This window comes from Serinus canaria, chromosome 20, assembly GCF_022539315.1.
Source record: "Serinus canaria isolate serCan28SL12 chromosome 20, serCan2020, whole genome shotgun sequence".
In the NCBI taxonomy this organism is placed as follows: domain Eukaryota; kingdom Metazoa; phylum Chordata; class Aves; order Passeriformes; family Fringillidae; genus Serinus; species Serinus canaria.
Window position 1 is genome coordinate 1,120,259 of NC_066333.1, and position 23,965 is coordinate 1,144,223.

The window sequence follows — 23,965 nt, forward strand, 5'->3', positions numbered from 1 at the left end:
TGGTCCCAATGCAAAGCCAGTGTGCAGAATACCCAGAAGGCAGGAGGTGGCTGTGGGAACCAGTGTGGCACCACTCATCTTCCACCTCCTCCCACCACCCAGGTTCCACTGCTGAGAGCACCACAGGGCACCCCTGCACAGGAGCCTGGTCCTGCTCTTCTGGGACACCCCCGGGCAGAAGCTGCACTGGCCCAGCCCCACATGCTGCTCCTGAGAAGAGCGAGCAAAACCCAACCCCATGGGCCACCAGAGCCCCAGCCCACCTCTCAGGTAGCCCCAAAACCCATCCAGACAAGGGCTGCACAGTCTCCTGCAGTGCCCCTCCACCAGCAGTAAAAATGGTTCAAAACCATAGAAACAACACCCTTGTCCCCAGCACGTCACTGCCACTGAGCTCCCTCAGGGCAGCACAGGAGCTGAAGGACTCCTACCCAACAGATCCTGATCCTCTCTGGAAGAGAAGCAGCAGAACAAACCTCGGTGGCCTTTTCAGGGGTTCCCTTTGGTGTTTCATCTTCGTGTTTGGGTGAGGAAGAGGCTGGTGAGGAAGGCAGCCTCCTGTCCCGGTCCCTGTGAACCAGTTTGCTGTTGGGCTCCTTCAGGGTCCGCTTCAGCTCATTGATGCTGGCCTGGTGCTTCAGCAAAACGTCCTCTGGCTTGTCTAAAAACTTGGGAAGGAGAGAGGAAGAGAGTGATGGTTAAAGCAGCAGCCCAGTCCAAAGGGATGAGCAGGGGCACCGGGAGGGTTGGTGTCACACTGGGCTGGAATTTAGGGTCTCAGGAGCCAAATGAGGAGAGTAATGGAGCACCATGGTCTGCAGGTCTCACTGTAGGAGAGGGAGCAGCTCTTTCACTGCAGGCAGCAGCAGAATGTGTGTAGCAGGTGAATAGCACAGCATGGCCTGGTGGCATCTCCAGGGCTCTGTGTCCTCCTGGCTGGGGACATGCTAAAGCTTCCTGGAGGGGAGAGCCTTGGGATCAGCAAGGAATGGGGCTCTGCTGGAAACACCAGCAGCCTCTGCTGTTGTCTGGTGCTAGGCACAAAGGGAGCCCAGGTTCTGTCTCAGAAAGGCATTTCCAGCACAGCTCCTCCAGAGCAGGTTCTGTCAAAGGGGTGGAGGTCTAGGGCTGGGCAGGGATGTCCAGCATGGATTCAAGACTGGATCCCTGTGGATCAGCCCAGGGTGGGGTGAGTCTGATCTGCTGTGGAGAGAGGACAGCTCAGAGTGCTCAGGGAAGAGGGGTCAGTGTCAGAACGTGGCTCGGGGAGGGCACGGCGCCGGGGTGCCCCCTCGTCCCGCCGCAGAGGTGGGCAAACCAGCTCCCAGGAGGAACCTGGCTTCTGCCTCCAACCCAAACCCAAAGCTCTCCTGAGGTTCAAAAGGAGGCCCCCAAACACCTCCCCGGCAACAGAGCAGAGACCCGTGAGAGTCCCAGGAAAAGCCCTACCGAATTTTCCAGACACAGAGGGCTCAGCAGAGCTCAGGAAAAGTCCCGCCCTGGCCCCGCATGCCCGAGCTGAGGGGGGCTCAGGTGTGCCCACCTCTGGGCTGGGCGCAGCACATGCACATGCAGCGGGCAAGCGATGAGGCAGGCGCGGTCGGGGCCGGAGCCCACCCCCGATGAGGCGGGCGGGGTCGGGGCCCATGTCCACCCCCGATAGGGCTGCACAGGGAGCCTGGGCGGTGCCGGCGTGGCCAACCCCATCCCCTGGCAGTGCTTACTCCCATTACTGCCATTGGCAAGCACTCCCATTCCAGCTCCAGCTGGAATCTCTGCTCACAGAGGGGATCCCCCGGGGAACATCCCTGGATTTGAGGCCAGGATGAATCGTTCCTGATGGGGCCACCACAGGCACAATTTGTGCAAGGAGGGTTCAGCCTCCCTCTCTGCTCAGCCCCTCTCAGGGTGGGCAGGCACAGGGCTGGTGTGAGTGCTGGCCCCCTTAAGCAGCTCAGAGCCTCTTGGCCCCTGTGGGGTGGGATGGCAGCCACAGTGCTTGGGGAGCCCCAGCCCAGCTCTCCGGGGGCTGCAGGAGAGCTGGGCAGGGGGAAGATGAGGCAATTTGGGTCAGGCAGGAGCAGAGCGTGGGTCGGGTGCCAGCAGGAGGATGGGACCAGCTCCACAGGAGAGGAGACACAAGGTGAGGACATGGCGGGTCAGGAACACGAGCAGAAGCCAAGTCATCCCAATGGGCCAGGGGCTCTTGGCCCTTGGGAGGGCTCTTGCTCACAGGCACGATCAGGACCACCTCACTTAGTGGGATAGAAGATGCCACAGCTGATCCCCAGCTGTCTGTTCCTTGGGCTCCTCCAGCACCCAACCCCCGGCCCGGTGCATCTTGTATTCCAGTAAATAGGGTGACAGACGGACTTGTTTTGGGAAGGATGGACAATATGATGCACCAATGAGGACTAAGATACTCCAGAGACAGAATACCTCCTGCTTGTGCCTGGGGGTTGTTTCATGCTCCGGCTGGCAGCAAAGAGAGGGTTAAAAGTAACCAGCAGGGTCAGTTGAGGGCACTTGTCACAAACACCACAGTTAAGTTGATAGGCTGGTAGGGACCCCCCTCCCCTCCCAGCATGGGGCTGAAATGGGCTGGGACAGCCCAGGGACCAGGGCAGGACGGGTTGGGCTGTGCCCAGGTAGTGGTGGGCATTGATGTGCTCAGCCTGTCCCCATCCCTGTCCCAGAACTGGGCTGCTTCCAGGCCCAGCCCTGCCTGGAGATGAGCCTTGAGACCACCTGGAGGGCTCTGGGGAATCCAAGCTAATCTGAACCTCTGTGACAGCTCCACTTCCACTGGTGGGGCCAAGAGCCACATCCCAAGGGTCCCACCAGCCTGGGGCACAGCTGACACTGACAGGGCTGCAGGGAGCCTGCCGCAAGGTGACCCTTCCTGCCTGCAGCCCAGCCCTGCTGCCTGCACCCAGGCCCTGCCTACCCCTCCACCCCCACCCTCTTCTGCCCACCTCGGCTGTACCTTCAGCTCCTTGATCTTCGTTGGGGTGGTCACCTCCTCATCCTCTGTCTCAGAGCGTCTCCTGCTGCCAAACTCACCATCCTCATCGTGCTTCTCACCCTCAGGCCCGGCATCGTGGTTCTCGCTGACAGAGGCTGGGCGCGAGAACTCTGCCCGTGGGGGACAGCCAGGTCACTGCAGCCCTGACACCCAGCTCCTGCCTCAGACCCCTGCCCCTCCAGCTCTGACAGCTGGGTCACCCCAGCCCTGCCACCCAGCTCCTGCCTCAGCCCCCTGCCCCTCCAGCTCTTCCAGCTGGGTCACCCCAGCCCTGCCACCCAGCTCCTGCCTCAGCCCCCTGCCCCTCCAGCTCTGACAGCTGGGTCACCCCAGCCCTGCCACCCAGCTCCTGCCTCAGCCCCCTGCCCCTGCCAGCTCACACCTGGGTCAGGTGGTTCCAGGGGTCCCAGGGCACAGAGGAAGGGGTGATGTGTCCCTGAGCTGCCTGACCCCAGCCCTGCCATGTCCCTCTGTGCATGCACAGTCTGAGCTACCCCTAGGGGTGGGGACAGCCCCTGTGCCATGGGGATGAGGCTGGGGACAGCCTCCAGAAGGAAGCCTGATACTGCTGTGACCCAGCCCAAGAGGCCGGGCAGCTTCTGCTGTTTCTGCCAGAGGAGCAGTGTCCCCCTGTCCCCTGTACCTCCGTCCAGGCTGCGGGACATGGTGTAGCGTTTGCTGGAGGAGCGCTCGAAGAAGGGTGCGGGGCGGTCGATGAGGGCGCTGGCCTGGCGCGTCTGCGCCTGCGTGCGCCCGCTGTACCGAAACTTGGAGCCCATCACCAGGAAGCCCTTGGGGGGTGGCTCTGGGGACACCAGCCTGGGGGTGACAGGGGTGGGATGGTGTCAGCGAGCCCCAATCAGGCCCCCTGGCACTGCTCCCCACGTGCACCTACTGCAGCAGAAGCAGGAATGTGTCTGCTTCTGGGAAAAGAGGCCTGGAGAAGGTCTAGAGAAGGTGCCTCACCTGAAGAAGGTGTGATGCTCTATGCAGACCTTCCAGAGCCTCTTGGCTGAGCGGTGGTTGGGCAGCTTGAAGCCAATGGTGCTCTCAAACTGTTCGTACTTGGGGGAGACAGAGACAGGCTGTTACAGGCACATCCTGCGCCAGGGGATACGCCAGGACCTTGTCAAAGTCCTCAGGTTCCTCTGGCAGGAGCTGTGACCATGCAAAACACCCTCAAAAATCTTCTTCAGATTCATGCTGGGATGGTCCATGCCCAGCATCATGCCCAGCAGTGATACACCTCACACCTCTGGCCTAAGCACTTTCCTCAGCTGTAAATGGCTTTTCAGTGCAAGACAAATTCCCTCAAGAAACCAAAAGCTTTTACAGCTGTTTTGGTCTGAGGGCATCACTCCAGGTGTGCTGTCCTTACCCTCCAGCCTGCTGGAACATGTGGGTAGAAATGCATTTTCCCACCATAAATGAGTGGAAATAAAGTCTGAAAATGAATGAAAAAACCTTGTGAAGATGTGACAAAAATGGCCCTTAACCCCCATTCCTGGGCAAGCTCCCTATACCAGCAGGGTCACGACATCAGTCAGGAATGGGATCCTGGGGTCCCTCAGCTGCTGAAGTCACAAGACAACACAAAAGGAAATCCATGCCACAGGAAATGTGGGAAATATGCTCTCTTGGCCAGTGTGGTCATAAATGTGGGATCCTTGGAGCAGAGGCCAGAGCCAGGTGAAGAAAATCCTCACCATCAGCCCCAATTCCTCAGGACAGGTACCCAGGGGCTGCACCAGCACCTAGCACCCACCTCCCCCGGGCGGATCTTGATGTAGAAGTTGCTCCTCTTGTAGGAAATCTTGAGGATCTTGGGCCAGGCGAAGCGGTTGATGCGCAGCCGGTCCCTGTAGATGAGGAGGCCATTGGCACAGACGCCCAGCATGATGTCGATGCCCTCTGAGTCCTGGAGGAGACAAGGGGACAGGAGGGGACAGGTCAGCAGCTTGGCAAGAGCCAGCCTGGCCAGCAGTGCCACATCCCTCCTGCAGAGTGCTGCAGGGGCCTGGTTGGCAGAGGGAACAGTGAACCCCAGGCTGGTGGAGTCTGATCTCTGGAGCTTCTCTGGTGTCACCAAAGCCATGTCAGGAGCCTTCCCTGCAGGAGGAAGGTTGGCAGGAGCAGGCTGGGAAGGAGCAGCACTCTGGCAGCCCCCAGCCCCGTACCTTGGCGTGGTGCAGGTCCACCCCATACATGGAGAGCTTCTTGGCGTTCTCCAGGAAGTGGATCTCTGCTTCGCCAGGGGTCATTCCCCTGCAGGGAGACAGAGAGGGAGACACGTGGCTGGGCAGCCCAGGGCCGTGGGGCAGCTGTCCTGTCCATGCTGTCCCCTCCCAGGGCTCACCGGTAGGTCTTGTGCAGCTCCATGATGCGCTCCTCCAGCTCCCGCGTCTGGTTGGGGGCGAAGCGCAACTCACTGACGTAGTTGCCCACGTGCTCCTCGGTGTCATGGTCACCCAGCTCGGCCTGCACGGCGTAGGAGCCCAGCAGGGCGTGGGTGACAAAGGAGCAGGGTAGGCGCCCCGTGATGATGTCGGCACGGAGCTGCAGGCACAGGTAGTATCTGCAGGACGGGCAGGTGGTCAGAGTGGGGCAGGGGACCCAGGAACCTATCTGGTGACCCCAGGGCAGGCTGGGGCTTTCCAGGAAGGAGGCCCATTGTCCTCACCTGGTGATGTCCTCTGTGAGCTGGGCAGGGTCTGGAGGGTAGAACTTCACAGTGAAGGCAAAGTTCCAGGGCCCGCCTGGGGAGGGGAGAGAGCAGTTCAGGACAGCACCCATGGGGCTGCACATAGGGCACAGGCGCATCCGTGTGTCCACTGATGATCCTGCTGCTCCCTCCAAGACTTGCACAGGGCAGGGACAAGGGGGCCCCAGAGGCTGCCAGGGGCATAGCCCTTGGGACTCCAGCACAGCTTTTGGGGAATCCTCCCCAGAGAGCTGGGGACAGCCAAGCATCACAACTGCAGGAGCCACAAGCTCAGCATCCCAGCAAAAGCCTCCTGTGCCCCAGAAGGTGCCACCTTGGGCAACAGCCCTTCTGCCATCCCAGCAAGGCAATACCATGGCAAATGTACCCCAGGACCTGTCCCAGCAAGGACCCCCACTCTCCCCACCATCCCTGTCCCCCCCAACACAGGGCAGGTGGTGCCCAGAGCAGCACCAAGTCTCAGACAGCTCTCCAGTGGCACAGACAGAGTCCTTTGTCCCCTCGCCTCTCATGAGTAAGAGAAGAGGTGGGTAACAAACAGCTGAAAGAGCAACAGTGTCTCTGTCCCCAGGCCAGCTGCCAAAGGTCCCCTCTAGGGCAGGAGGGGAGGTGACCTGCTACAGGACAGCCACACTGAGCTATCCAGGAGCCCCATGGGACACCCCAGGGCTGAGGAGGATGGACCCTCCCCAGGCACTTACTGCGAATCTGCTTCTTGATCTCCTTGGAGGGGTCCAGCCAGTTCTGCAATAAGGAGACAGCAGGTAAGGGGGGCCCCCACCTCGGAGGGGGGGGCTGCAGAGGGACCCCCCATGCTCACCTTCTGGCTGTCTGAATCGCAGAAGGTGAGGCCAAAGTAGTCCTTCTCCAGGAGGTTGAGGTGCTCGCACACCATGTCAAAGAGCACCTGGCCTCGGGCGTGTTTCTGTCAGAGACATGGACAGGCTGATGGTCAGCTGGTCCCTTAGGCTCCTGGACACCTTCCAGATGACCACCAAAACATGCTCTCACCCGGCATGGGCTTCAGCACATCCCAGCTTTGCAGCCCCAGGATCACCTGTGTGTCCCTAAAGCAGTGTCCCAGAGGGTGTCCCACGGCTGCAGGGATGGGGCACCACTGTGGGGATACCCAGGTCCCAGGGCTGCGGGGATGGGCTCCTGGTGGCAGTGATGGCTGGATCCCCAAGCACAGCATAACAAGGGCCACCAGGAGCCAGGAGCATGTGGAGTGATGGAGAGCACCCTTGGTGCAGCCACTGACAGATGCATGTCCCCTCTGTCCCATCCTGCAGCCATAGCCAGGTGCCTGAACTGCCAGGCAGAGCTCTATCCCCAGCCATTATGCTTCTGACTTAGACACTGTTTTCTCTTATGAGTAGCTGCCAAATTTGGTTTCACTGGGCTGATATCCCTTGCAAGGGTCTTTCTTTCCAGACTTTTAACTAATTTTGAAATTTCAACTTAAATGGCTATTTCTGTGTGTGTTTTTCCCTAGGACAGAGGTACTACAAAGCTGTCTTAGGAAGAGTCCTGTCCTTCAGGACTCTCTGGACTGGGCAGGGTCTCAGGAGTGTCCCATCCTTGGTACCAGCACAGGCCCCCAAATCTGGGACTCACCTCCACCTCACACTCATACTCGGACGCATCGAGCAGGGTCACCCTGCACAGGGCACTCTTCACTTTCTTGGTGGTTTTCTGGGGTGACTTCTGGGTCTTGCTGGGAGTTGTTTTGTCAGAGAGCCCGTCGGTCTCGCTGTAGTCCTTGTCCTCCATGTCTGTGCCCTGGAGCAGGGACACAGAGAGGGTTACCTAGCAGCCCTGCCTGAGGGACACAAGGGCAGAGGGGAAAGGCTCTGCACAGCCCACAGAGTGGGGCACCTGCTGATGGACAGTGCCCAGTTCCACCAACCCACACTGCCAACACAGCCGAGCTCCCTGGAAAACGGACACCGGGGATCAGTTCGGCACCCAAATCTCCCTGCCCAGCCACCAGGGCAGCAGCTCAGCTCCCCCCACCCCCACAGCCAACCCGGCTGCAGCCGGGCCCGGGGAGCTCAGTGGGGACACGGCACCACTGCCACTCCCACGGCGGGCCAGCAGGGCCATTCCCAGCGCGGGCACACGGCTGCCGCGGCCCGTCCTGCCTGCAGGAGCCGTGCGGGCAGCGGCAGAGCCCGGCCGGTGCCGCCTGAGGGTCTCCTCTCGGGACTGCCCCCGAGCGCCCACGGGCCGGGCCCGCCTCACGGCCCCACGGCCAGCAGCGAGCGGCGGCACGGCCCCTCCCGTGCTGCTCCTGCCCGTCCCCTCCCACGTTCCCCGGCCGACACCCACTCACCGGCTCCATGTTTCGGGTGTCCGGCTGTGCCCCGAGCTTCTCATTGGGGTCGGTGTCGCGGCCGGCGGGGCTGGGCGCGGCCGCGGGGCCCTGTGCGGCCGCCTCCAGCTGCTGCTGCGGAGCGTCCTCCTGCGCGTTCTTCACCTCAGAGCCGGGGCCTGTCTCCGTTGTCATGACCGCCGGTCACCGCGCTGTCACCGCCACCGGGGAGAGACAGCAGGTGTCACCCGGGGCTGGGGGATGCTGCCCGGGCAGCCGGCTGGGATGCCCTGACTGCTCGGGGGAGGCTGGAACAGACCTGGGATGGGCCCATCTCTGCCTAACACGGATCCACTGCCAGAGCCCAGTCCCTGTCCACTCACACATCCACTGCCAGAGCCCAGATCCCTGTCTGTGCCAAGAGCTGGCTTTGCAAAGGGCTGGACACCAGCACAGGACACCAGGATTTCATACTCTGGAGGACAAGAGCCAGCAGTGGGGAGGGACACCGGTGACAGGGACCCATCATGGACAGGTATGCACCTGGTCATGCAGAGCAGGCAGTGGGGCTGCTCTGACCCTCTGCTCCCACACCCCTGCACTGGCTGGAACCTTCCCTTGCTGTTTTCTAGGAGTGGGAGGAAAAGGCAGGCTGTGAGTCAGGGGAAAGGCTGCAGTGACACAGGAAATGGCAAACATGGACAGCTCCACAGCTCACATCCGGGCTGGCTGGTTTGCTCCCCTCTGGCCACCCCAGCAGCAGCAGCACGCTGGGTTCCCACGGCCAGCCTGGGACCCTGTGGATTCCTGCCTCCAACCCCAGCTGCCTGAAAAACAAACCCAGGGCCAGGAACAGAGAGGGGAAGGCACTTTCCATGCTGGGATGCTCAGCAGTGTGTTTTTGGAACCTTTATGGTTTTGAAACATTTTATGCCAACACAGCATGGGCTAGCAAGATGTCCTCGGAGGGTCCACACTCCACAGGTCATGGAGAACCCTTTGGACCATCACCCACTCTCCACTCAGGCTGCTCAGGCCCTGCAAGCTCCCCACCAGGCCATGTCCAGCTGTGCAGCACCTGCTGGGATCATGCCCCCCTGAGTCCAAGGGCTGTGGCTGCACAAGGTGGCTCAGTTGGAGCATCTGTGACCCTGTGGTCACATCACCCACCCTGCCCACAGAGCAGCCACACCAGCAGCCCTGAGTAATGCCTGAAGATCCTATTCAAATTCCAAACCCTGCTGTGGGAGGGACACCTTCCACTATATCAGGCTGCTCCAAGCCCTGCCCAACCTGGCCTTGGACACTTCCAGAGATCCAGGCGCAGCCACAGCTTCTCTGGGCAACCTGTGAGGGTGCCAGGGTCTCAGCACCCTCACAGGGAAAAACTTCTCCCCAGTATCCCATCCATCCCTGCCCTTTGGCAGTGGGAAGCCAGTCCCCCTTGTCCTGTCCCTCCATCCTATGTCTCCAGTCCCTCTCCAGCTCTCCTAGAGCCCCTTTAGGCCCTGGAAGGGACTCCAAGGTCTCCCTGGATCCTCCTCTTCTCTGGAAGAGGAGGATCCTCCTCTTCCAGTTCTCCCAGCCTGTCCCAGAGCAGAGGGGCCTCCAGACCTTGGAGCACCTTGTGGCCTCTTCTGGACTCACTGCAGTAGCTCCACATCCTTCTGATGTTGGGTCCCAAGGGCTGGAGGCAGCTCTGCAGGTGGGGTCTCACCTGAGTGGGCAGAGAGGCAGAATCCCCCCCTCACCTCTGCCCAGTGTGGGATCAGCCCAGGGCAGGGTTGCTTGCTGGGCTGCCAGTGCCCATGGCCAGGTCACACCCAGTTTGTCACCAGCAGCACCCCCAAGTCCTTCTCCCAGGGCTGCTCCCCACCCAGCCAGCCCCAGCCTGTGACCTTACCCAGGTGCAGGACCTTGCACTTGGCCTGGCTGAACTCCATGAGGTTCACGTGAGCTCCTCCAGCCTGCCCAGGACCCTCTGGCCCCATCCCTGGTAGACCTGGATCCACTGCACAGCTCAGGCTCAGCTCAGTGTCACTGAGACTCACAAAGAAACCCATCCCGCACCACAGCTCCTGTCCCACTGCTGCCCTTCAGGTGTCCTCAGCCGTGGGAAGATGTGAAACCTTCCCAGAAAAATGACTAAAACTGGCTCTGGGGGTGGAGGGAACGGAGAGGAGGTGACGGAGAAGACAGGGAGTCAAGCCTACGCCTTCCGCCGGATTCGCAGCCAGGAGATCCCGGGAACATTCCCCTCGCGTGCCTGCGCTGGCTGGGTGGTCACCAGGAGGCTTCAGCAAACACCCGGAGGCCCAGGATGTCACCCCCTTGTGCCACAGCCATGTTCTCCTGGCCATGACAAGCCAGACACCCACCCTGAGCAGCATCAGCTCCTCCTGACAGACCCCACTGCTCGGCCAAGGCCACCAGGAGCTTTCAGAGGTCACTGCTGGTTTGTTTTTTCAACAGAGGAAACAGAGCTGCTTTTTTCCACTGCAAATTCAAGCAGTTGCTCACTCCAAGCCCTGGTCCCTGTGTGGATCATTCCTAAGCACTTCTGCCTGGATCTCAGTGTGTGAATTTTTAATCAATGTGAAATCTCTAAAATGACAACGCATCACTTTGGGCCAAAAACATGCTGAGTTTTTCACTTGACATTTTTAAACTTTCTTCCAAACTACTTTTTCCCTGCAGTGATCCCTGAGGAAATTAGGGGTTTTTTAAGTATAGTAAGCTGGGAATTCATCCCATCTCTCTTCTGCATCTTGATCTCCAGTTCCAATCTTCTGATGGTGCGCCAGGAACCTGATCCCAGGGACTGCCTTCCAGCTGAAGCCAGTGAGAGCATGGCACAGCAGTGACAGGGTGGCAGAGCTCTGCTAAGGGAGCCTGGCAAATCCCCAGGGACCATCTCCCTGCTCCCAGGGCAGGGAATCCCTCAGTCTCTGGCCTTGCAGCCCTGCTGGGGAGGCACTGGTCCCTACACAGGGTCATTGCTGGGGGCCAGGAGCTGTTGGAGGGAGCCAGGGCTGGCAGGGGCAGTGGCTGCGGGCACAGCCCCGCTGCAGCTGAGCTCTGCAGCTGCACAGCCTTGACGGAGGGACCATGGCACTGCCACGCTCCCGGGTACATCCACAAGGGCTGCATTCAGGAGCCGTTCCCAGCCCGCCCTGGGGCTGAGTGGGAAGGCCGGGGCTCCTCCAGCACTGCCACTCACCCCGGTGCTGCTGCAGCCCAGGGCCAGCCCCAGCCTGGCAGCACCAAGCCCCTGGGGACAGTGGCACCTGCTGTGGGACACTGCTACCCTCTGTGGTAGCCTGGTCACCTGCACTCACCTACACCCAGGACTGTGGGAGAAGGACACTAAGACCCACATGAGCACCCACATGACCACCATCTGTGCCCAGCTGGGGGTGCTCAGCACCCTGGGGGTACCTGCAGGCTCTGCAGTGACCTGAGCGCACTCACGGTGAAACCTGTCCCAGCCCCCTGTCCCTCTTTTATCCCATGGCCTCCCCACGGCCCTCAAGAGCTGCAGAAGGAGATGTTGTCCTGGGCGCAGCTCTGTGCCATGGGCAGGAGCTGTCCCTGATGGGAGGGGGGCAGCACAGCACAGACAGGGAGCAGCAGCCCTGGAGCCCTACCCATGCCACAGGACCCTCCCAGCAGAGACCCCAGAGTGGAGGCCATGGGTTCAGAAAGGACACAGGTCCCAGAATACTGCCAAAGGAACAATTCCACTGAAATATCTGCTGTCACAAACATGTAAAAGAGGTTTACACAACTGCAGTGAACTCAGTGGAGTTCTAAAGTTATTTCTTTTTAAATAATTCCCACAGCAGGAGCAGGACCCCACCCCTCTGGGCACCAGCCCTCCCAGCACCAAGCCTTGCTCATGCCTGTCCCATTGGAGCAAATCTCGTGCTGAGGCTGTTGGAGAGAATGGGCACAAACCCCCAGAGCCTGCCCTGTGCAGGCAGTGGCGAAAGGACTCCTCCTGGCACCCACAGGCCCTGGTGCCCCATGCCTGGTTTTCACCAAGGGTGAGTTTTCAGCACAAGCCCAGTTTCCATCAAGGGCTGGTTCGATGCAGCTGTAGCTGGATCCCAGGGCTGGGGGATGCTCTCCTCAGGGGAGAGGGCTGGAGCCGGATGGAGCTCCAGGCTACCGGAACAGGCACGTGGGAACGGCGCCTGCAAAGGAAGCCTCAGCAGGATCAGAGGCAGACCTGCTTGTCATGCCTGGAATCTCCTCCCATCATCTCCCTGCCTGCTCCTCCTCCCCTTGGTGTTTTCCTCCTCCTTCCCCTTCAAGCTGGAGAGTGAATATCCCAGCTGCTTTGCCCCAGCACTTCCCCAGCATCTCCCAGCTCCAGCCGCTGCAGCGCTCCTCTCGCAGAGCCTTCCCTTCCCCTCCCTGCAGGCTGTTCCCCCGTCCCTGCCCAGTCACTCCCAACTGCCGGGCTGCTCTCCACGGCTGAGCATCCCCCTTTTCTCCCGGACTGCCCCTTACGCCCCTCGCTCCCTGCGGAGGCTCTGCCCATCCAAGAGACTTCACCACCGGAGCACCTCGGTCCCAGGCAGGCAGCAGCCCCCCTGCTGAGTGCCCAAACGGGGCTCCACCCGCTCCAGCTCCGCTGGGAAGCACAGGGGTGGGTGACAACCCAGTGACCTCCTCCCCTACCCCTGCCAAGTGGGGCTGATGTTGGCAGCAAAGCCCCCATCACATTGTGGGGTTACAGTGGGGACAGATGCTGCCACAGAGACGCACGGACATGGGGGGCACTCTGGGGGGGTGGCAGTGGCTGCATGGCACCGGGCACGGGACGGAGATGCTCACCGGGGCTGTGGCACCCAGCACCCCAACCGGGCAGGGCTGAGCTGGCAGGGGACAGGGGCACAGGCAGTGCCTTGCACCCATCCTGCAAACCTGAGGGAGCCCGGTGGGGAGTCCTGGGAATCCTCCACAGAAACAGCAAACAAGAAAAGCAGCCCAAAGCCCCGACAGCACACAGCACCCTGAGCCCCAGTGCCACCCCCGGGCCCTAGTGCCACCCCTGGGACCTCACCACCCTGGCACGGGACACGCAAATCCCCAAACAACTCCGCAGTGCAGCCTGAGAGTTCTCCTGTGCTGCTCTGCAGCAGGGCCAGAGGATCATATGAGCTGTTTATGGTGAAGGGGGGGATCAGAAACACACCGGATCCCCTGCTCCTGGAGACTGAACCCTGATCTCCTCACGGGGGTCTGGCAGGGGCAGAGATGTGCAGTGTCCCGGGCTGTAAAAATGCCCCGTCATAGAATCTTAGGACCGTCAAGTTTGGGAAAGACCTCCAAGATCAAGTCCAAGCGCCCCCATCGCCCCCGGGCTCCAGGAGCCGCATCGTCCCCAGCCCTCCCGAGGCAGCCGCTGCTGGCTGAACCCAGGGCAGCAGCGGCAGCAGCAGCGGGGCCGAGCATCGCGCAGTGCCCTGGGGGGCCCTACCTGGGTGCCAGCTGCCCATGGCTCCGGCGCGGCTCAGCCCGGCACGGCTCATCCCGCCGGGCTGGCGCTGCGTCCGAGGCAGCGCCTTCTGCAGAGCCGCCTCTTCCCACGCCCCGCGCAGTGACGGATGGAAGGAAGGATGGATGGATGGATGGATGGATGTGCACTGCTGCCGCAGCCGGCATGGGATGGGATGGGAGGTGGGAGGGGAGCTGCCCTCCCGGGCGTGCCAGGCGCGTCCCCCGGGATGCTGGTGCCAGCCCCCTCGCCCCCGTCCCCGCAAACGCCTGACTCATCCCGGGCCGGGCACTCCCGCCGAGATCCTTCCCTGCGCACGCCCGGCAGGGAAGGAGAGCTCGGCTGCTCATCTCTATGCCAAGGTAACCTGGCGTAGAGGAGCAGGTCCTGCCCTTCCCAGCCCTGCCACGGGTCCCGGGGCAGCAAACCCTGCGCTGCCATCCAGACTCAGGCTGGGCCGAGCTGTCCCAGAAGCGGCGGCTGAACAGAGGCTCTTTCACCGGACCTGCCCAGGGTGAAGCGCCGAGCGTGACACCCGGCACATCCCTGTCCCCAGGGCACGCGTCCCCTGCCCGTCCCTTGGCAGGGACAGCCCCGCGGAGCAAACACGGGAGGGACACTCTGCAGGGTGCTCGCACCCCACAAACAGGGGCTTCCTGCACCCCAGCACTGACCCCGCCGGGCGGAGGGACGGCTCCTGCTGGCAGCGGGGACACCCAGAGCACAGGCAGGGACACGGCGGGGTCCCGGGGGACAGGCAGGGCTGGGGTCCCCTCACCAGGTGTGGGCAGCCTGCTGGGAGCAGCGGTGCCCAGGCAGGACCAGCCAGTTCGGGCACACGCTGATGGGAGTCCTGGGCATGCCGAGCCATCAGGAGCACAAGGGGACAAAGCACAAGTCTGGGACTTGCTGGGAGATCCTGTCAGGCTCTGGGTGTGGAGGTACAGGCATTCACTGTGTGGGTGACCACGCTGGATGCAGAAGGAGAAACCCAGAGTGCGCAGTTGCTCACCAGTATCAGCTCCCCAAGTGGTACCCATGGGTTGGGGTGCTCATGGACTGTTCCCCCAGTCAAGAACATCAGCCCTGGGGGAACCAGAAGGGCAGGGAAGGGGTCCCAACCCCCACAGCCCTCCTTCCGCGCCCTCCCCGAGGCTGGACACCTTCACAGGGACTCCTGAGCCACTGAACTGGGACAGCCCAGGGGTCCCATTCTGAAACACAGCAGCCAGGGAGAACCAGGAATCCCACAGTTCCCAGCAAACTCATACTCCTCCAAAATCCTTTCCTGCATTCTAATCTAAACCTCGGCAGTGCCATCCCCACAATTCAGGCAGGCCTGCAGTGGGGCCTGCAACTCCCCCCAGACCCTGCAGCCCTCCTGGGAGCACCCATCGTGCCTAGGCAGCCTCAGCACCCCCGATGGCACTGCCAGCCCTGAATGTCCCCTTCCCAACTCTCCAGGAGGCTGCAGCCACTGGGGCTTGGTGCTGGGGGTGACCAGTTCTTGGCTGCTTAGCACTGGTCAGGGCTAGTGCCACCCACAACTGAACAGAGTCCCTGGTGGCTCCATCAGGTATCCTGGGGAAAACAGGGACAGGAAGGACCTTCCCTCCATCCCTGGCAGGAAGCAATGATGGACCCAGAGAAAGGGGCTCAGGCTGTGGCTGGGCTGGAAGGGACCCACTGCATCCACTACCCACTAACTGCAGAGGGGCCTGTGGAAATTCCACTGAGCTCCAAAAATCTTGGAAAGGGTCATCTGGCACTGGCACAGGCTTCCCAGGGCAGTGGTGGAGTCACCATCCCTGGGGGAATTTAAAGGACATTCAGATTTGGGGACATGTGTGAGTGGTGGCCTCGACAGTGCAGGGATGAGGGTTGGACTTGACACACGGAATTTCTTTCCAGCCTCAGTGGTTCCATGACTGGTGAGACCCCCAGGGTGCACAAGGACTGGGGAGACCTGAACACCTACAGGTTCCAAAGGGGTCCTCCTACTGGCACTTAGGCCTTGTGGCATCAGCACCTTCACTGTGCCCAAGGAGGACCCACTGAACCCCTGCACACTGCCCAGGCCAGAGGCCCTTTCATAGTGCTTGAAAAGTGGATCTGGGGCTGGGGGAGGCTGGAGGCACCTCTGGAGGTCACCCTGCCCAGCCCCTGCTCCATCAGAGCCACCCAGAGCCCGCTGCCCAGGATGTGTCCAGGTGGCTTTTGAGTCTCTCCAGGGATGGAGACACCCCCACCTCCCCGGGCACCTGCAGCAGTGCTCAGCCACCCTCCCAGTGCAGAAGTGCCTCCTGAGCTCAGAGGGCCCCTCCTGTGTGTCACTTTGTGCCCGAGGCCACCAGGGCTGTCCCTGGGCACTGCTGAGCAGAGCCTGGCCCCAAGAGGGCATTGCCTGCATCCCTTCTTGGCACCCCATGGACAAGCTTGACATTTCCACTCTAAGGAGAGGCAAGTGACCCCCTTGGGCTGGCACAGGCCAACTCAGGCAGCACTTTGGAGGGGGAGGCAGAACCCAGAGGCCTTCATCTGTGTTTCAGCACAGGGATGAGGCCAGCAGAAGGACATTAGCCACGGTGCCACCCCCAGAAGAGCCCCCCAAACTGCCATGGTGATAACAGGCTCAGCAAGAACTCAACTAATTCCTGAGTCATCCCATGGAGATGGGCCTGGGCTTGATCCTGTGCCTCCTCACCCACCAAGAAACTACACCAAGATGCCTCCTGGGGGAAGGAGCAGTTTGGGGGTCCCACAGGTGCTCCCCCTGCCCCAGAAGTGCCCCCCAAGCAAGCACTGAGCCAAGCTCCTGCACAGGCAGTGCTGCTGCAGAGTCCTCCCTTGCTCTTCTGACCCCATGGCACCTTTTCCTCACATCCCTGTCATCCCACATGGCACAGGAGGGCATTGCTGCATCCCCCACTGCCACCTGGAGCAGGATTTGGAGGCTCAGGCAGAAGCAGAGCCAGCTCCCTCAGACCACAGAGGGACACAGCTCAAGTCCTGGAAGAGCTCAGGGCTGAGCTGGGCACTGGTTTCAGTGCAGAGGCCCAGGAAGCCCTTAGATCCCAGCAGAGGATGCTGTGGAGGTGGAGGGCACTGGTGCCATCCCTGCACCCTCACCTTGGGAGAGCTGCCAGCCATCCTTTGGAGGCATTTGGGAACCTGGGGGAAGGCAGAGAGCTGCTGATAGAGCCTCTGACTTCAAGCACCAACATGTTCCTCATTAATTTGGTAGCAATAAAGCTGGGGTGGAGAGAGGGGAGGGATGGCCAAGCTGTGCTGGAAAGGCCAAAAAAATCAATTGAAAAAACCTCACCTGAACCAGCCCTGGGCACATCCCTCCCTGGACACTCTGGCATGCCCTCAGGGAAGGAGGGAAGTGTGGGGGCACTGTGGAAGGGGCTGCCCCACTGCCCTGCACTCCCAGCAGAGAAGGGCTGGCACAGCCAAGGCCAGGGAAGGGGGGCCTGGAGCAGGGGGAACAGGGCTGGGCCCTGGGCTGCACCAGCCCTGCTCAGGGCTGGCCCTTGGGCCCAGGGGCACGATGGCTCTCCATGTGGGGACCAGACTGGCCAAGAGCTGCTGCACTGGCCTCGTGCTGGGAGAAAGGACTGTCCTCCCTGTGTCCCCTCCCTGAGCTCACCCAGTCCTGGCAGGAAACTGAGGCACATGGGGCTTAGTCACAGCAAGGCACCCTCCTGCCACTCACCCAGCTGGGGACGGGCATTTGGGACCAGCCTCATCCCATACCCAGCTGCCATCTCAGGCCCCATCAGTCCTTGAGGACTTAAGGTGAATGAGGAATGAGGTGAGGGCTCCTCATTCCCTGTAACCTCCAGCCAGCAGAGGCACCCTCAGGCACCCAAGTCCCACCTAGCTGCAGGCAGACACTGTCCCCAAACGTGTCCTGCTGCCCTTGCAGGGTGAGCAGGAGAAGAGAGGGTTTGGGAGGCCAGGAGCTCTGGCATGGCACAGCTGACCCATGCCCACAGCAGTCTTTTCCCAAAACACCCCACTTGGACCCTTGTCCCTGTCAATGTCTGCTTGGCTCTGTCCTCAGCACCTACCTCAGAGCACTCACTGGAGGGGCTGCTCTTTGAATATTTGTGGGGTTTAGCCCAGTTCCCCATTTTTGGGATGCCTGACTCACACTTTCTGAACATCTGCAGACACCAGGGCAGGCTTCCCTCTGGTTCCTCCCTACCTGACCCTCTCCCAGCCAGGTTTGCTACAGAGAGGGACCCCGTGGCTGCTTAGCCACGAGCCCCATTGCTACCACTGACAGACTGGAACAGGATCAGGACCCTGAAAAACCCCAGTGTCCCCAGATGAGACTAAATAACACAAGCGGTGCAACACAGGCCCCTACCCATGGCAGGATTCCACACCACACTAAGGAACAGGGGCAGGGCCACTGACTCCTGGGATTCAGCAGGGCAGGAACACCAGGGAGCAGCCTGTCCTTGGGCAGCACCCACAGCTCCAAGGGGAATCTGTAAGGGCAGATGAGGAACCTCTGCTGTGCCTGGAACCATGCCCTGGTGTCATGGCACAGGGAGCCCAGGAGCTGCAGGGAAGGACAGAACCCCTCTTCCCAGGCATGGGAAGAAAAAGGATTTTCAGCTTTTGCCAAGGCAAGGACAGCTCAGAGGCCTCAGGGGCTCTCAGGCCTCACAGGCAATTACCAAAGATAAGAGAGAAATGTTTTTAAGGGAAAGGATGCAAGAGGGATCAGAGTGGGGAGAAGAGAGAGCAAGTGAGCTCGGAGCGGCAGCAGGGTGGGAAGCAGCACATGGGCTCCTTCAGCAGCTCTGACCTTCCTTGTAGGGGACACCCCGGGACAGTGGGACACAGAGGGGACACAGGTGCAGAGGAGGAGGTACCTCAGTCCTGCCCCAGGACTGGAACTGCACTGCAGGGAACCCCCAGCCCATCCCAGCCCCCCAGTGCTGCCCACATCAGGCTCCTGTCACCTCCTCCCACCCCAGAGGCAGGGCCATGCCCCAGGTCCCGTGGGACAGGGGTGTCCCGCTGCTCCAGGGAGCCTCCAGGGCCTCCCACACAGCCAGGCTCACTGATATCCATCCTTGTGCTTCCCAGTTTATCTCAGACAGTGCTCCAGTGCCTGGGGTCCCCATGACCCCCTGGGCTCTCGCTGAAACAAAGCTCCCCAGGAGCTGAAACAGGACCTGCATCCAGGGAAGGACCATGGCCAGACATTCCCTCGAGCTGGCCCACAGCAGCCTTGGCAGAGATGGATGGCAAGAGGTCCAGCTTGGAACATCCTTTCTTACCTGGCTTTGGCTCTGTTCTGCTAAGAAAACATTTCCCCAGTCTCACTTCTGTACAAAGGTACAGCAACAGCATTTGTGTCCCCACAAAGCTGAGGAGAATCCTTTGGTATCTGAGTGCCCAGACACCACAAACAGCCAGACTGAGAACCCCTCAATGACTTGCAAAATGCAACCAAAAAAGCAAAGCTCCCCAGCAGCTGTGCTGGACCCAGGACCCTGGCAGGTCCCTGTTTGGGGGAGAAGCCCCTTCCCCCAGCAGTTCCTTGTGCAGGGTAATCCTCAGGGGCACAGAGGAGAGGTGCCCAACCCTCCCCACCCTCCATGGAGGAGACAGGGAGGGACAGGCCATGCCACCCAGCCTGGAGGAGCAGGAGTGTAGCTGCCCCATGCCCACCTCCACAAGCCCCACATGCTCCCAGCCCTCCACCATCTCCCCACATCCCCCAGGAGCTGGGACCCCTCAGGCCCAGTGCTGCTGCAGGTGAGAAGTGCCCACACCCCATGGCTTTGCTCCCATTCCCTCCTCCTTAAGGCCCTTTAACACTCTCCTGGCTGTCTCTGAGCAGTGACCTGCCCTGCCCAGGCTGCTTTCCCTGTCTGTTTGCAGGTAAGGGTGTATTTATAATGGGTGGTTTATCCACATTAATGCAGTGTCACCACCACACCGTGACCCCTCCTGCACTAACCCCAAAGCACCAAAGTGCCCACACCTGCCCACAGCACCCACCCGAAACCCGAGGGTTTGAAACTCTGAGTCCTGCAGCACACGTGTGGCTTAGCTGCTTCCAGCTGCTGCAGGGAAACTGGAACTTGGAAATTTCCATCCTCTGAAGCATCTCACAGATACACAAAAGGACTAAAAGGGTGTCAAAGGAGATTGAACAAGAGCCAGGAATAGCAACCAGGGAAGGACCATGGCCAGACATCCCCCTTGAACCAGCTCACAGCAGCCTTGGCAGAGATGGATGGCAAGAGGTCCAGCCTGGAACAGCCTTTCTTACCTGGTTTTGGCTCTATTCTGCTAAGAAAACATCTCCCCAGTCTCACTTTTGTACAAAGGTACAGCAACAGCATTCGTGTCCCCACAAAGCTGAGGAGAATCCTTTGGTATCTGAGTGCCCAGACACCACAACAGCCAAACTGAGAACCCCTCAATGACTTGCAAAATGCAACCAACCCCCCCCCCTCCCCCCCAGTACCAGGATTCAGCTTGGCACAGGGCACCTGCTCTGCAGAAGTCCTTCAGAAGGAAAGCAGAGGCTAGAAGCACCAGCCTGGCCATGCACTGGGCATGCAGAACAGCCTCTGAGCCCACTGTGAGCTGCAGGAGTGGCCAAGCCCCAAGAGGGCAGTTCTTGTGGCTCCAGGTGAGGGCATCTGAGCCCAGAAAGGACATGGAAAGATGCCCAAGTAAGATTTTTGAAGCACCTGCTTGGCTTGGTTCAGAATAGCTGAATGGAATTCAGCCTAGAAAAAAAGAAGCTTCTGGGCAGAGCCTGGAGCAGTTCCAGTGCCTGAAGGGGCTCCAGGAGAGCTGGAGAGGGATGGGGACAAGGGATGGAGTGAGAGGACAAGAGAGAATGGCTTCCCACTGCCAGAGGGCAGGGTTACTGGGGATAAATTCATGGGATACTGGGGAGAAATTCCTCCCTGTGAGGGTGGGCAGGCCAAGGCACAGGGTGCCCAGAGCAGCTGTGGTGCCCCTGGATCCCTGGCAGTGCCCAAGGCCAGGCTGGATGGGGCTTGGAGCAGCCTGGGACAGCGGAAGGTGTCCCTGCCATGGCAGGGGTGTGGAACAGGATGGTCTTCAAGGTCCCTCCAACCCAAATCATCCCGGGATTTACAGCTGTGCCAGATGTGCTGGAGCTCCCTTGGCAGGCAGAGCACATGTCCCCAGCTCAGAGCTGCTGTACCTGGCAGCCAGGCTCAGGAGCCGCTGCTAAGATGAGGGAGGGAAAACATCTCCGGTGGCTCCTCCCGCTGCAGCAGGGGGGCTGTCCCGAGCTGAACCACCCAGCGCTGACTCACCGAGGGCGTGGAGCTCACAGCCTGCCCTGGGCTCCTGCGGCCCCACTGCAGAGCCACACTGTGCCCCCAGAGCTGCTTTAACCCAGCCAGCTCAGCACAGGGAGCACCTCCATCATCCATCCATCCATCCATCCATCCATCCATCCATCCATCCATCCATCCATCCATCCATCCATCCATCCATCCATCCATCCATCCATCCATCCATCCATCCGTCCGTCCGTCCATCCATCCGTCCATCCGTCCGTCCATCCCAGCAAGCCTTGAGCAGCCTGTGCTGGAGAGGAGAGTGGGACAAGGCTCCTTGCCCAGGGCCACAGGGATGGAGCCCCTCTGCTCTGCAGCCAGGCTGGGAGAGCTGGGGGTGCTCACCTGGAGAGGAGAAGGCTCCAGGGAGAGCTCAGAGCCCCTTCCAGGGCCTAAGGGCACTGGAAATAGAGAAAGACTTTTTACATGCAGAGAGAATGACAGGACAAGAGGGAACCATTCCAAACTAAACCAAGAGAGATTTAGATCAGATGTTGGGAAGAAATTCTTCCTTGTAAGGATGGTGAGGCCCTGGCACAAGTTGCCCAGAGCAGTTGTAGCTGTCCCTGGATCCCCGACAGTATCCAAGGCTAGGTTGGACAGGGCTTGGAGCACTCTGGGACAGTGGAAGGTGTCTCTGTCCATGGCAGGGGGTGGGACATGATGAGCTTTAGGGTCCCTTCCAACCCAAACCAGTCTGGGATTCCATAACTCCTCTCCTGAACCACCACCTGCACCAGGGCTTTATCATCCTCAGCTTAGAGAGTTGTTCTCCATCTCAGCAAACCTCCCTCCCTCCCTCCAATCTGGGCTGTTGTCTCTGTCTCCAGCAGCCAGGGCAAAGCTCCTTCTGCCTTTCCACTCTCTGAAGCTCTGCAGCTCCCAACTGTCCCCAGGCCTCGGTGTCCCCCATGGCCCAGCCCTGCAGAGACCCAGTGGCAGTGACAGCTCAGTCCTGGAGAAGCCAACAGCCCTGGAGGATCACAGAAGCCCTCTACAGCCACCATCCAACCAGCAGGACCTGACTCCATCCCTGGTGGGAAGTACCTGCTCAGGACCATCAGGCTCCAGCCTCGGTCCATGCCAGGGCTGCTCCAGAGGCTCTCGGAGAGCAGTAGGTCTGCAGAGCCCTGTGGGGCTGCCCAGGAAGCTCCCTGCAGCCCCAGCAGCTCCTTTCTGCCCACCTGGGCACCTGCTGGGACCAACCTCACCCAGCCAGTGCCTCCTCCTGCCTGCAGGGCTCTGCAGCTCCCAAAGGGAACAGACCCTGCTGCCTGCAGCTGCATGGGCCTTGGGGCTCCCTCCTCCTCTGCCTGGCTCCTGCAGGTCCCCTTTAGTGGCACAGCACAGCTTTGTGATCACAGCACCAAAATCTGCCTCTGCTGAAAAATCTTCTCTGACCCCTCGTCCCCACACACTTCTCTCAAGCCTGTTCTCTATGTTCCCTCCTCAGGTCCAGCTGTTCCCTCAGTGCTTCTCAGGGCAGTCACATATGGGTTTCTTAGCCCATTTCAGTCTTTTCTCAGACAACTACAATCTCTCCTGTGTTCTGCACTCACACTAAAGCAGTTCCCTGCTGGCCTCACACCCCACCCCACGGGCACCTCAACTCCTGCAGGAGCAAAGGGACCCCGGTAGAGGCTGTGCTCCCCCCTGCCAGCAGCACCCACCTCACCCCACCCTCCCTGCAGCCACCTGGTGCCTGCAGGCATCGTCCCCTGCTCCCCCTGCCCCATCCCTGTCCCCACAGCACGTGCAGGGCCACACTGGCTTTTGACCTGAGGCTGTGGAGAAGCTTCCAAAATGTAATGATAGAAGTGGGATTGTAGATGTGGAGTTTGAATAGAAGTATGTGATATCATAGGGTGGAAAACATAGAGTTTAGGGGTTTAGAATAATATAATAATATATTATTCTAAATATATATATATATAAATATATATATAAATATATTATTTGTAATATATATAAAGCAAGATGGAGGTTTTGGGGCAGAGACTGGTCCTTCTTCTTCTCCTTCTTCTCCATGGGTTTGGGTGGGATTTTATAACTGGACAGGAAAGTCCACATTGCGGGACATGGGTGATTAGTTATTGGGTTAAAAGTAAAAACAATTTAGGTGTCATTTCTTAAGTGGATAGTTTAGCCTTAAAAGACCTTGTAGAGAAAGACAGTTAGCCATTTTGTACCTTGTTAGTGAAATACTACAGAACCCATGGCTTGTAAGTCTGTGATATAGATAAGAAATAATAAACACCTGAGTCTGAACACAAAATCCCATCCTGAGTGCTTCAGTCCCGACCTTGTGGAGGCAAAACCAGGCACTCCACCTCCAGGGAGGAGCCTCCTCCGAGCCTGTTGCCCCCATCCCTTGGCCAGAAGCCTTGGGAAAGAGGTCAGAGCAGGAGAGAACCTTGTACTCCTGCCCAGCAGGGTGGGACTGAGCTCAAAAACATCACACTGGGAACATGAAGGGCAGCACGAAAGGCAGGAAGTGAGCATTCCCTCTTCACCTCAACCTGTGACAGGTTTCACACCAGCCCAGGTGAGCTGTCACCTTGTCCTGCCAACCTGACCTGAGCTGTCCCACCCCATAGCAGCACTGCCAGGAAGCACCAGCTCCTCATCTTGAGGGCTGTGTCCAGTTCTGGGCCCCTCACAAGAGAGATCTTGAGGGGCTGGAACGTGTCCAGAGAAGGCCACAGAGCTGGGGAAGGGGCTGGAGCAGCTGAGGGAGCAGGGAATGGGGCTCAGGCTGGAGAAGAGGAGGCTCAGGAGGGACCTTCTGGTTCTGCACAGCTCCTGATAGGAGGGGACAGCCAGGGGGGTCGGGCTCTGCTCCCAGTGAACGGGGACAGGAGAAGAGGGAACAGCCTCAAGTTGCACCAGCACAGTTTTAGATTGGATATTTGGGAAAATCTCTTCACTGAAAGGGTTGCCAGGTATTGGAAGGGCTACCCAGGCAGGTGGTGGAGTCTCCACCCCTAAAGGTGGTCAGGAAATGATTGGATGTGGCACTCAGGGCTACAGTTTAGTTGAC

The 23,965-nt window shown here is 59.9% G+C and overlaps 1 protein-coding gene and 1 long non-coding RNA gene across 5 annotated transcripts in view; both read right to left on the reverse strand.

Moving 5' to 3' along the window:
* The window catches only part of LOC127060296 (uncharacterized), a 75,572-nt gene that overhangs the window by 27,682 nt on the left and 23,925 nt on the right, over positions 1 to 23,965 (reverse strand). The gene's annotated exons all lie outside the window — the stretch shown is intronic.
* EPB41L1 (erythrocyte membrane protein band 4.1 like 1) overlaps positions 1 to 23,965 on the reverse strand; it is a 62,394-nt gene that overhangs the window by 18,919 nt on the left and 19,510 nt on the right. For all 4 annotated transcript variants that reach the window (XM_050982065.1, XM_050982062.1, XM_050982061.1 and 1 more), the window contains exons 3-14: positions 8,083 to 8,273; positions 7,365 to 7,529; positions 6,568 to 6,672; positions 6,449 to 6,491; positions 5,706 to 5,781; positions 5,382 to 5,600; positions 5,203 to 5,290; positions 4,791 to 4,943; positions 3,992 to 4,089; positions 3,669 to 3,844; positions 2,987 to 3,135; positions 477 to 668 (exon numbers count right to left, since the gene is read on the reverse strand). In XM_050982065.1, coding sequence (XP_050838022.1) covers positions 477 to 668; positions 2,987 to 3,135; positions 3,669 to 3,844; positions 3,992 to 4,089; positions 4,791 to 4,943; positions 5,203 to 5,290; positions 5,382 to 5,600; positions 5,706 to 5,781; positions 6,449 to 6,491; positions 6,568 to 6,672; positions 7,365 to 7,529; positions 8,083 to 8,256 — 1,638 coding nt within the window. In that variant the 5' untranslated portion in view covers positions 8,257 to 8,273. The remainder of the gene's footprint in view (positions 1 to 476; positions 669 to 2,986; positions 3,136 to 3,668; positions 3,845 to 3,991; positions 4,090 to 4,790; positions 4,944 to 5,202; positions 5,291 to 5,381; positions 5,601 to 5,705; positions 5,782 to 6,448; positions 6,492 to 6,567; positions 6,673 to 7,364; positions 7,530 to 8,082; positions 8,274 to 23,965) is intronic.